The 12048-nt window shown below is 41.4% G+C and overlaps 1 protein-coding gene across 2 annotated transcripts in view; it reads left to right on the top strand.

The window, feature by feature from the left end:
- Positions 1-11159: 11159 nt before the first annotated feature.
- LOC114061199 (arylsulfatase D-like) overlaps positions 11160-12048 on the top strand; it is a 36218-nt gene continuing 35329 nt past the window's right edge. The window contains exon 1 of one of the 2 annotated variants that reach the window (XM_027891367.1): positions 11160-11261. In XM_027891367.1, the coding sequence (XP_027747168.1) occupies positions 11160-11261 (102 nt within the window). The remainder of the gene's footprint in view (positions 11262-12048) is intronic. The other variant, XM_027891370.1, reaches the window with a different exon arrangement.

The following is a 12048-nucleotide window of genomic DNA, read 5'->3' as shown; positions in this document are numbered from 1 at the left end:
TAGCTATTGTAATACAAACATTGAGTACTTGTTCCACTATCTTTAAAGAATTATTGAAGTGCTATTAGAATAGATAAAATAACAACTCCTATCCATCATGAACTGTACTTCATTTGAATTTTTTTTCTAGGATTTGAGAATTGTGTTATGTAAGCTTATTTAGTAAAGAAAAGATGCTTTGTATATTACAGTCTCTTTGTCTGTTTTTATGAACTGTGATTTGATTCAGTTCTCAGGGTGATAGACAATGAATAAAAGAGTTTTGGAGCTAAGAATTGTAGAGCATGGTAAACTAATGCAACAATTAATTCAACTTCTCTAGGCTTCAGGAAGACATTTGTGTATTGCATATATATATTGGATTACTACACTGGGGTTTTTATGAGGCTTAACTACAGTTTCAGAATGTCTGGAACTCCTCCTTTTCCAAATTTATTTATTTATGTGTTGTGGATCTGAAGCTTCTGCTTATTATCATTATTATTGTCATTGTTACTATTATTACCAAACTTTGATGTGCTAAGTTTGCCAAAAAGGCTTTTTAAGTCCTCTACAGAAACCCTCAGTTTACCCAAGGTTGTGTGACTCTAAATGTCGATAAAACAACTACTAGCATGAAGCGAGTTGTCTGTTATTACTGACATATATTAATGATGCCCAGAATCCATAATTAGAAGTTTGTTGATTTTAGCATTGTCTGATTATAGAAAAAACCCCTGTTGTTAGGGTTGCTTTCACAGAGACTTGGTGGCTAAACTTGCAAATTCAACTTTCCATATGTAAGCTTCCCCAGTGGTTTCAGTGGGCTTGTGCGTGCTTAGCTTAACTTAATCCCTGGCCGTACTTCTTCCATGTGCTGCTGAAAAATGTGTGCACTGCAAAACTTTGGAAAGGGTTTGGGGTATCATTTGGTTTGGAGTAAAACTTTTCTCTTCTAAGACGGTATTTCAGAGTTTTCCCCTTCCTTAGAAGGATGAAATTGAACCTCAAGTGTCTCCACAAAAAGAGGGAACCATGTTTTTGTGAACCAGGAGAACTCCCACATATGTGCAGAGAGTGCAAGTCAACAGACTGTTCACATATTTCTACCATCACGTCTGGCAATTTTGTTGCTGTCAGATTAGCTTTGAGCTGGCTTCATGAGAAGACTTCTCAAAATTAATCTGCTTCTGCACGAAGTTGAGTTTTAACAGATCAGCATTTTCTGATCAAAGCAGGAAGAAAAGAAGAATATCTCATATCTGATTGTTCTGCTAACAAACTGGTGATACAGGAGGTAGCAAAGTGCATCCAGACCACCATCATGCTTCTGTTTCAGTTGCTAGGAGTTAACAAAGTTTTCTGCATTTGGTAGATGTTATTTAAATAAGTGTGATGGGTAATAAGTAGTATCTAGGTGAGTCATGTGATATTTTGCATTCTTATCAAGGTTATTTAGCATTTAAGACATGTTTCTGCAAATATAACACACTAAGTGAATACTCTGGTTCATTTTCTTGTGGTCTTAAGCAGCAGCATGGCAAACATTAGGGACTTTTTCTTTCCAGTACATTTTTACAGAACGTGTGAGCTTGTATGATTCTTTCCTTTTTAATAATGGGCAGTTGGCAGATACATAGCTGTTTTGAATGTAATGTAATTAATGTAATTTGTGTCTTAAAAATCAAAATATCTCTGTTATATAATGTGCAGTCACATACCCTGCCAACATACAGAATATATTCATTACATGGCTCTCCTGCATCTGACTGTTTCTCAGATTGCTCAGCATGTGCCAAGACTTTAACTTCAGTTGTCCCATAGTTTTGCCAAGCTTATACCACTGGAGTTGACATTTTCTGTATCTCTGGTTTACGTCTTAGATTGAATTGTCTTGGGTAACTTCAGCCATCAATGTTCTACTCTTCTAAAGATGAGGTTAGGAAAAAATACATTGTTTGGATTTTGTTTTAACAATTTGGCTACTTTTTCTTTGGAAATGTCTAGAGAATCTATGCTTTGAAACAAGAAATGTGTGTAATGTGGGGTTTGCTTTGTTTTAGGCAGGATTTTTTTTCTTTGTTCCTCTCTTTCTCCTGCACTCTGACAAGGTGTATGCTTTTGAAGAGTCTTTTATGCTTTGTCATGTTAAACATATTCTATCTCCGTAGAACTTTGAAAGGGAGGAGGAAAATGTTCCCAGGAGGTTTTTGTCTTGGCTGGTCATGGATTACCACCACCGGTAAGATCTAAGGTTGTTTTCCAAGATCAGTCCAAGCAGCATGAGAAGAAAGTTGATGAAAACAAAGGGAAGAGGGAAGCTAAATGTTTGATGTAGAAAGGATCTCATAAAGTCTGCATGTTACATAGAGCTTAGGGGGCATGGGGAAAACAATCCAGATTTGGAGCTGGGCTGCAGAAACTGGAGAGATCCTAACTAGGATTTAGTTTCTTGTGAGGTGGGGAGAAATGTGACAGCATGAAAAAGTCAGACTGTCTGTGACCTGGGATTAGGTGAGGTTAGGCAAAGATAGTAGCTTTGTGGAAAAGGGAGGGGTTCCTGGGGGAAAGCAAGCTAAACACAAATCAACAGTGAGCCCTGTCAGAGGCAAAGGATAACAGCATACTGCTGTGTATCAGCAGGAGTGTCACCAGTAGATTAAGAGAAGAGGTTATTCCCCTTTTATTGGAGGTGGTTGGGATAAAGCAATGTCCTATGAGGAGGGGCTGAGGGAAATGGGTTTGCCACTCTGAAGAAGAGGCTTGGGGGGTCCTAATAAGAATCTTCTAATACCAGTTAGGATGTTGTCAAGAAAACAGAAACATATCCTTTGAGAGGGTCACAGTGGTGTGAAAAGACACAATGAACACAAATCAAACTCGAAAGTTTGTACGGGCATAAGGAAAAAAACTTGTTACCATGGTTTCATGATCCATTTGAATCTTTCAAATTTACAGGTCTGCATACTCTGTAAATTAAACTTGATCTTATGGGCTCATTAGGAAAGAAAATAAACATGACAAACAGAGATTCAAATCCCTTTGTACAGACTGCTCTAATGTGAATTCACTAATTCATCACTTAAGTCATGAGGTTTCTGATTCACAAGCTCTCTAATACATAACTCACAACTATAATTCATGCACCTACGAGTAAAACAGTTACCTAGATGATGGGGGGAGTGCTCGTCCTTCCTCTTCTGCCACAGCACAGGTGTCCCCATGAGAACATGGGGACCACAACAACCACTGCGGCGTGTTGTCCAGAGGGGCTGTGAAAAATCTGTTCCTACAGATTTCGAACACTTTATTGGATCAATCTCTGCGCAATGTAGTCTGAATTCAGTGTTGATCCTGCTTTGAGCAGGATGAAGTACAGACTTCTTAAATGATCCCTTTCCCTTGGCTGATTCTATGGTAAGAAACCAGATGATGTGCAGGGCAGAGAAAGGACTGAGAGAGGTGGGTCAGAAAGGATCCTGCTGGGAAAGGAAGAGTGTTCATTTCCTGAGTGCAAATGAAAGATGGGTTCCTCAGTGTGTGCCTCAACAGGATCAGCAAACATTTATGTACTGCACAGGGCAGGCTCCAGTTAAGCACAGCAAGTTGCTAGTAGTCATCAAGTACTGCATGACCTCAAACTTAAGAGTGTAAATTGAATCAAACCATGTGGCCAAGTAATAATCTTCATTCACTCACTTACAAGTTTCCATTGACTTATTTTTTGCTGCTCTCCATCACTTCACTCAGTGGATAGAAGATACTTCATCCTGTGAAAAATGGGATATCGATGGAAAATGTTTTAAGCTGAAGCCTAGATTAAATTTCAGAAATACTGGAAGGAAGTAGTAAATGAGGCAGAACATGAAAGAAGAGAAATTTTGATGTCCTGTTTAAATCAGAATTGTATTCCCTTTCTGTCTGTGAGAGCTGTCTGAACAGTCATGTTTATTTTTGCCAGATGTTGATTTTTTTTTTCTTTCTTTAAAACTGGAGTTGTTTCAGTTTTGACTTAAAACCACTTCTACCAAAACGTTTTTTGCAAATCCACAGATCCTATCTCTAATCTTGATGAATGTTAGTTATTCCAATATCTGCAGGAAGTCCAATCTCACAAAGTGTGTGTGAATTCTCCTTCCCGACTGAGCTCAGGGTACTTTTCTTCCAGAGCTTCTTGTGCTTGGGAAGACTCCCGATGAGCTCCTTTGCATCTGTAAATTGCCACTTTCGGTTTCCCTGGCTTAGTAGCCAACAGCCCTTTTGGAAGTCTGAGTTCCCCCAGACATCATTTTAAGTTTCGTAATAGTTTGTTCAGTCTGAAAGATTTTAAACAGAACCATGCTATGTCAAAACTGTGGTTTTGACAAAGCTCTGTTTTGTTTGAGAATTTCCAAACTGCCCTAGTCTTTACAACAGAGTTCCTTAAACCCGATTTTTCACAGGTGGTCACTCAGTGAATGTTCCTCATTCTCTGGCTGACTGACTGATGTCCTTTGTGGTCTCCTCTGCAGAAGTGTTGAAACTCACAGCTGCAAAAGAAATTAGGAGGAGTGTGTTTTGAATATTTGAAGGGCTGTGTAATTCTACTTAGAAATACTCCAGCAGCAAATATTCTGAAAAAGCCCTGGGGGAAATAAATTCTAATCTGGAGGCAAACTTAGAAGCGAGCAATCAGCCAAGAGACATGCCTTGAAAAAAGTGTGAGGAAAAGTTCTCAAATCATTGCTTAGGTGCTGGACATTGTGTGTACTGAGTGTGATAGGAATCTTAATTGGAAGGGCTATTTGAGAGTATATATAAAGTAAGTTCTGTTACAGGTAGTAGGACTGAGATTACAAAGACAAGTTTGGCCATCTTCACTGTGAGCACTTAGCTTTGCATTGGAAGATTTGATGGGGACTGGAGACAGAGGACATTCAGGGACCTGTTCCTATTTCCTATACTAAAAGGGAAACTCCACTCCCCACATACCTCATAGAAACTGCTCTGTGTAGCTGTGGAAGAAGTATTGACAGTTCTACCTGTGCTTAGAAAGTGTTTGTCTGGACATTAGGGAACTAGAAAACAACCACTTTGTAGTTTCTACCACCACTGGAGAGCAAACCTAGCACTTTTAAAGCAGGAAGAATAAGGGGGAAACTTTTGTCAGATGATGGCAGATAAGCAGTATCTGGTGGTAAACTGCTGTCTCAGGGTTTCTTACCTAGTTTTGTTTGTCCTCAGAATTGGAAGGTCACAAGAATGATAAAGATTTGAAAAGCTATACAAGTCTGTTTTGCAATAATAATTTTGTTGGTTTTTTTTTTTCTTTCAAAGAGTAGATTTGCCACCTGCCCCCAGCCCAAGAAGGGGACAGTAAGAGCAAAGTGAGTGGATGGGGTGAAGTGCCCATTGGATGCTGTGGCAGGCAGGAGAAGTATCTGAGATGTAGCTGTGTGGGAGGGGTGTGTAAAGCTGAGGGAACAGCAAGAAGACCCGTGCTGCTGTTGCTGCTGCCTGACTTCCCCCACTGTCTCCGTTGCTCCATGTAACCTTTCAATCCTGTGCTAGTCTGGCATTTCATCAAACTGTTAATTTTTTTGAGAGAAAGTTCATGATGGGTCATCTTTTGTCTGTATTCAGTTATCAGTTGCAAATACCAGCCAAAATTACCAGGGCTCAACCAGTAGGATAATACTATTGAGCTGCTACACTGGAAGTGAGTCACAGCTGATGCAAACAAGCCGAGCAGGCTGATGAGAAATGAGGTCGAGTCTGGCATTCTTTGTCTGTAAAATGATGATGGTATACTTTCCAACCTCTTAGAACTGCCACGAACATATCTTTCACCATCAGTGGAAGCAATAAGCAGTGGAAACAGGAGAAGCACATAGTCTGCTACTTCTTCCATCACTTATTTCCTTTCTTTCTTTACTTGCTCTATCAAGAATCCTTTTTTCTAGCTTTCTTTGGCTTTGTACTCTCTTGTGTTTATCACTACTATACTGAGAACATGCCAAAAAAGTGTTAATTTTATTGACTCCATCATCAGGGGTTTTTTATAACCTCACACAATCATCGTCATCCTTATCATCGTCATCCTCATCACGGTTTTGAGGGAGCTGGAGTCTCGTACAGTCTTTCAGTACTGCCTGTCTGTCCCCACCCGAGGGCAGCAGCGCACACACTGAACCGCATCTCCCATTTCTTTCCATCTCTGCACAGAACGAGCTGCTAAAAAAAAAAAAACCTCTCCCCTTTAAACTGAGTGTAATTGCTTCGGACACTTCAAGTGGAAATGAGAAAAACGAAATGAGAAAAATAGAAAGGAAAAGAGAAAAAGAAAGAAAAAGTTTCTGGAGCACCAAGGCCAATGAAGTAATCTTTTCTTCCTGATTCTGTGATTAATTATGAATTAACTCTATGATTAATTATGAATTAATTCTATGAATAATCATAGATTCATAGACTATCCTGAGTTGGAAGGGACCCAGGAGGATCATCAAAGTCCAACTTTGTAATAGCTGAATATCTTTCTTAAATTGTGGCACCCAAAACTGCACACAATATTCAAGGTGAGGCCTCCCAGTGCAGAGCAGAGCAGGACAATCCCCTCCCTCGACCGGCTGGTGATGTTTTGCCTGATGCCCCCTAGGACACTGTTGGCCCTCCTGGCTGCCAGGGCACTGCTGACTCATATTCACTTGCCATTGACCAGGACCCCTAGGTCTCCTTCTGCAACGTTGCTCTTCAGCCCTTCATTCCCTAGGCTATACACACAACCAGGGTTACCCCATCCCAAATGCAGAATCTGGCACTTGCCCAGGTTAAACTTCATACAGTTTGTGATTTGCCAGCCCTCTAATTAACAGAGCCCTTTGCTTTTGAGGGAAAAAAATCCAACAACAACAAAACAAACAAAAAACCCCTACCCCAAAATGACCACAACAAAACTGCTTCCTTGAACTGCCTTTGGTTTGCCAAAGGAAAGAGAAATATTTCTGGTTTATTTCTCAGCATGCAGTATTTAGTTGAGAGGAAGAATTTGAAAGTGAGCACAGTGGACACAAACCCAGACAGAACTAGTAATTTTGAATAGCACAGAACTGGGTTTTACATCCTGGGCTCATTGTCAGAAAAACTGTGAGTTTAAACATTTAAAGAACTTCGGTCACTGTTGTAGTATGGACCAGGCCCACCTTGTTATTAACTCTGTTTACGTACTCTGTTTCCCTCTGTTTACGTACCTGAGTCTACACACTTTCAATGTATATGCAAGCTCTCCCAGGTATGAGAAATTCTGATTTATAATTTATTCATCCTTATATTCCTAGCATGAATGGATTGTTCTGCAAACTCTGAGAAGCCAATTCCCCAGTCTGTACAAACATCCAGGGTTGCTCCATCCCAGGTGCAAAATCCAGTACTTTCCCTTGCTGAACTTCATGTGGTTGGTGATTGCCCAGTCCTCTAATTTGTCGAGGTATCTCTGCAGGGCCTCCCTGCCTTTGAGGGAGTCAACAGCTCCTTCAAGTTTTGTGTCATCTTCAAACTTGCGTGGTATCCTTTCCAGCCCTGCATCCAAGTCATTTATGAAGGTGTTGAAGAGCCAGGCAGAATGGCAACATTAGGCACCATTGTGGCTAAACGCTGCCTTATTGTTCCAATGCAGTGTGCTCTCACAGCCCAGAAAGCCAATCATGTCCTGGGCTGCACCAAAGGCGGCATCACCAGCAGATTGAGAGGGGTGACTATGCCCCTCTGCTCTGCTCTGGTGAGACCCCACCTGGAGTACTGCATCCAGCTCTGGAGTTCCCAGGAGAGGTAGGACATTGACCTGTTGTAGTGAGTCCAGAGAAGGGCTACCAAGATGATCAGAGGGATGGAGCACCTCTCCTACAGGGACAGGCTGTAGCAGCTGGTGTCACCCAGGCTGTTTTGTAAAGCATGTGAGCACTCTACTTGTACAGTAATTTACATATGAAAATTAATTTATTTGAGTCTCTCAATTCTTTTAAAATACTGAACCAGCTCCACGGGTGCAATAGTTTCTCTCTTTTTCTTTATCCATTTTTTGTTTTATTTAACTTTATTAATTTATTTCTTCTCCTTCTGGACACAATCACAAAGCCCTGTCACATCAGACATGCATGTATAGTCATAGTATTGCTTTATTTGGACTTTCCAGACAGACAGGGCCTTTTCTTCTGCTTAGCAAGAAAGCTCAGGTTTCAAGTACAGCTTGCAGGCATCCTCAGCAGTGACAGTGGTGAGTTCTGCCTCTGTGCTTGTCTACTTGCACCTGCTATAGAAGGAAGCACCTTCTCACTCAATCCTGTTACAAAATCCTTTCACCTGACAAACTGAGACTTCAGCTGCATTCCACTCAGATGAGCTGTCATGCATTTATACAACCCACAGACTTGGATCTAACTTCCAACTACTCACTCACCCAGCAGCAAAAGCTTCTGTGGGAGCGGGCTAAGGGTAGTGCCTCTGCACAGGTAGTTAGGAGCCCTCTGGATGGGCTACCTGCTCCAATGCTTGACAAACCTTTCAGGGAAGAATGTTACCTAACATCTAATCTAAGCATCCCTTGACACAACTTGAGACCATTTCCTCTCATCATATTGCTTGATACTTGGGAGGAGAGACCAACGCCCGCCTTGCTACAGCCTCCTGTCATGTAGTTGTAGAGAGTGAAAAGGTCTCCCCTGAGCCTCCCCTTCTCCAGGCTAAACAACCACAGCTCCCTCATGAGCTCCTCATAAGACTTGTACTCCAGTCCCTTCATCAGCTTTGTTGCCCTTCCGTGGAGATGCTCCAACACCTCAATGTCTTTCTTGTCATGAGGGGCCCAAAACTGAACACAGGATTATAGGTGAGGCCTCACCAGTGCTGCAGAAAAAAATAGTTTCTCAAAGAAATCCAGAGGCTTCTCCAGGTACTCACATGGGGCTCTCTGGGACTCCCATGATCTCCCACAGCATGTATGTGTCACTGCCTTTCCATGCCTTTCTTGAGAAACACACATCAAGAATGCAATACAGAATATATCTTCAATCTAGCTTGAATACAGAGCCATAAAAATTTTCTCTGTACAGACACTAAAGACACCAGAACCTTCAAAGAATGTTTCATCTCATCCTAGAATAGCAGTATAGGACAGCTGGACTGCCATCACTGTGACTGTCTTTCACCATTGATCATAAAGAGAGTCTGGATGACAGGTTTAGATGTAAACAGTTAATTTTTTTGGTAATGAAAGCCAGGTGATATGAATCCATTCTGTGATGCAATAGGAAACAGCACTGGATTATGTCTCCTCTTGGAAATCATGTGGACAACTACATTCATTACAGCTTTTTAAGTATATTAATAGTTTTACTTACCAGCTAGTTGATAAGTTGAGCCTTAGGCAGGAATTGGAGCATCTGAATTATTGCTTTACCCCAGATCAAGAGTGCCCTTTTGAAGTGCCTCTCCCACTCACCTCCACTTCCTGCAGTTTGGCTAATATTTCAGAGCAGTCTTGGAATACACAAACCAAGTTCCTTCCCAGGAATCAGGTTCCTTCCCGGTGTCACAAATCTATATTACTTGGTCCGGCACGACAGGTAAGGCTCTGCAACTGCTCCTGGGCATCTGGGCCTTGAAGACCTGGTGTAAATCAGAGTTCCAGGAAAAAAACCATCACTGTACGATGACTTTTAGAAAGGTGGACTGTGTATCAACCGTTCTCCGAAACAACAAATATAAGATAGTAGTCGCTAGAGGGAGCCTCTTAATCATCATACCGCACTAACTTGGGCCTTCAGCTCTTAGATGTTGAAGCACTTTAACACAGTCACAGAGTGTTACTGCCTCCACTACTCAGCGTATAGAAAACAAGAGTAAAAAGACAGGACTATGCAAGGCTTCTGCAAAATTCGACGTTCATTCCACTCAAACACAGACTTTCTAAAGATTTCCTCACAGAAAATCAGCAAAGTCAGTGGGAGCAGAATTAGTTTTGCCAAGACTTTTTAAAAATGCCATCTTTAAGTGGCACCAGTGAGAAAGCATCCATCTTTCCCTCCTTCAGAGATCAAACACCAAAATGGGCGTAAGCTGTCACTTTGACCTTAGTCTTAGGCCTTAGCATCTTGGTCCTTAGACCACCAGCACTACCCTCTCTTCTTTACCTTCATTACACTATAGGTGTGCCCAGGCGGTAATTCCCAGATTTCCAGTCAGATTTCAACAAGTGCTGGTTAAACAGCAATCTAGTCCGGCTCTCTCCATGTTGGAAGATGGCTGTCTACAAAATAACAGTGCAATATAACTGCAGAAGTGCTTTCAATTTTCTGCTGTACTCTAAATTTAGTAAATAACGTAGCAGTTATAGTTTGTGGTTCTCTGTTACAAGTTCTATAGAATTTGCAAGAAGTCCTAGAAAAAACACAAGAATATGGAAGCTGTGAAGATGGCCCCAGCTGCAAGAAGGCCTCTCTCAGTTAGCAGACCCCCGCTGGAATTGATTGCAACCTGAACAGAAAAAAACATAAGCAGCTCAGGTGTTTCTTTTTAGAAAATACACAGCAGTAGAGGGCACCAGAAAACAAGAAATCCTATAGACCTTAATGAATCCTTGAAGCGCTAAAGGCACAGTGAGGGGAATGGGAATTAGAGAGGCACAGACTGGGATGCTGTAACACAGGTGGGGATAAGAAAGCAGGCACTGAGAGAAGGAAAATCAGACACATCACTTCTTCTGGGTGTGTTGTCTGTAACCACTTGAGCATGAAACGTTAGGGTGTGAGGGAGCAGGGAAGGGATCACCCGTGGTGCTGTAACTTGCCTCAGAGGTGACCTACTAGCAAACCAACCTGAGCATTGCAATTGGTAATGAACCACCAACTCGTAATAACATCACCCTTCTCTTTTAAGATATGAAAACACAGGAAATTCTCTGTCAGTAAAGCAAGATTGCTGTTTGGTACTGTCTCATGCTGTCCCAAAACACACAGTACAGCAGGACTCAAACAGGAAAAATCAAGAAAGCAAGCATTAGCCAGCATGTAACCTTAATTTGTCCCTGTGAGCGACGATAAGAAAACAGGCAGCACTCAGAAGTCAAGCTGAATGACTCATTTTCTGAAAAAGCAAATTCGAGTCTCTTACTGGCATTTCCTCCCCACCCTAGAATTATTTCTTAGTGCATGTGCAGAGACAACCTTGTCACTGCTGCAAGCACTCAGGACTGCCATAAAGTGAAGAAATTAGCTCAGTTTATATTTCTACAGACAAAGAACTGCTGCTCCGTAAGTACAGCGATTTTCTCTTTTCCTTGGTGGAAGTGAGGAAAGGCTATTTATAGTGCCTTTCATGGTAGCGTCTCAGACTTGAAGGAGATCATTTCCATCCCTTGAGAAACTGGTGGTTGGGCAGAAAGCATTTTAGCTGCATTTGTGGTGTTCCCCAGCCCGACCCTCACATGCTGTATGAATGTCAGAGTTGTGCAAACAGCAGTGGGATGTGCAGCTTAAGGGACTCCAGGATAAGCTGGAATATCCAGCTGCTTGCAAGCTCTGGTATAACATGCTTTTCCTGTAGTGAACTGTGGGACATACAACTAGGGCAGATTTCAGGACTGCCTCCAGAAACAATTATCAGACGCTGTGCCATAGCAGCAACCCTTGTGCTGAAAAAATTTTGAATGGTTTTAAGTCGACTGAAAATAAGCTCATGTGCCAGTCTATCAACTGCCTGCTTTGAACATAACTTGACCAGGTACTGTATTCCTCCTTTACTATGTTGGAAAATGCACAGGAAAATTTTAACGGGTGTTTGGAAGTTCTTTCTTGCTTCTGTAGATAAAAATATCTCCAGGAAGTTTCTAAAATACTTTTTCCCTTTACAACAACATTGTTCTCATAGAAACGTACATAGAAAGTGAGAGCTGCAGACAATTTGCTATCTTGAGTCTGACTTTTATTTATCCCAGGTCTTCAAAATAGGAATTTTTCAAAGAAAGTTTCACAGATTGAACAGTACTGAATTGAGTGGTATTAACTATGTGGCTTTTCACTGAGTGTTGCCAAACTGATG

The sequence above is a fragment of the Empidonax traillii genome, unplaced genomic scaffold, assembly GCF_003031625.1.
Source record: "Empidonax traillii isolate 1590-97213 ecotype Southwest subspecies unplaced genomic scaffold, ASM303162v1 scaffold320:size708019, whole genome shotgun sequence".
Classification (NCBI taxonomy): domain Eukaryota; kingdom Metazoa; phylum Chordata; class Aves; order Passeriformes; family Tyrannidae; genus Empidonax; species Empidonax traillii.
This window is presented reverse-complemented; position numbering and strand designations above follow the sequence as displayed.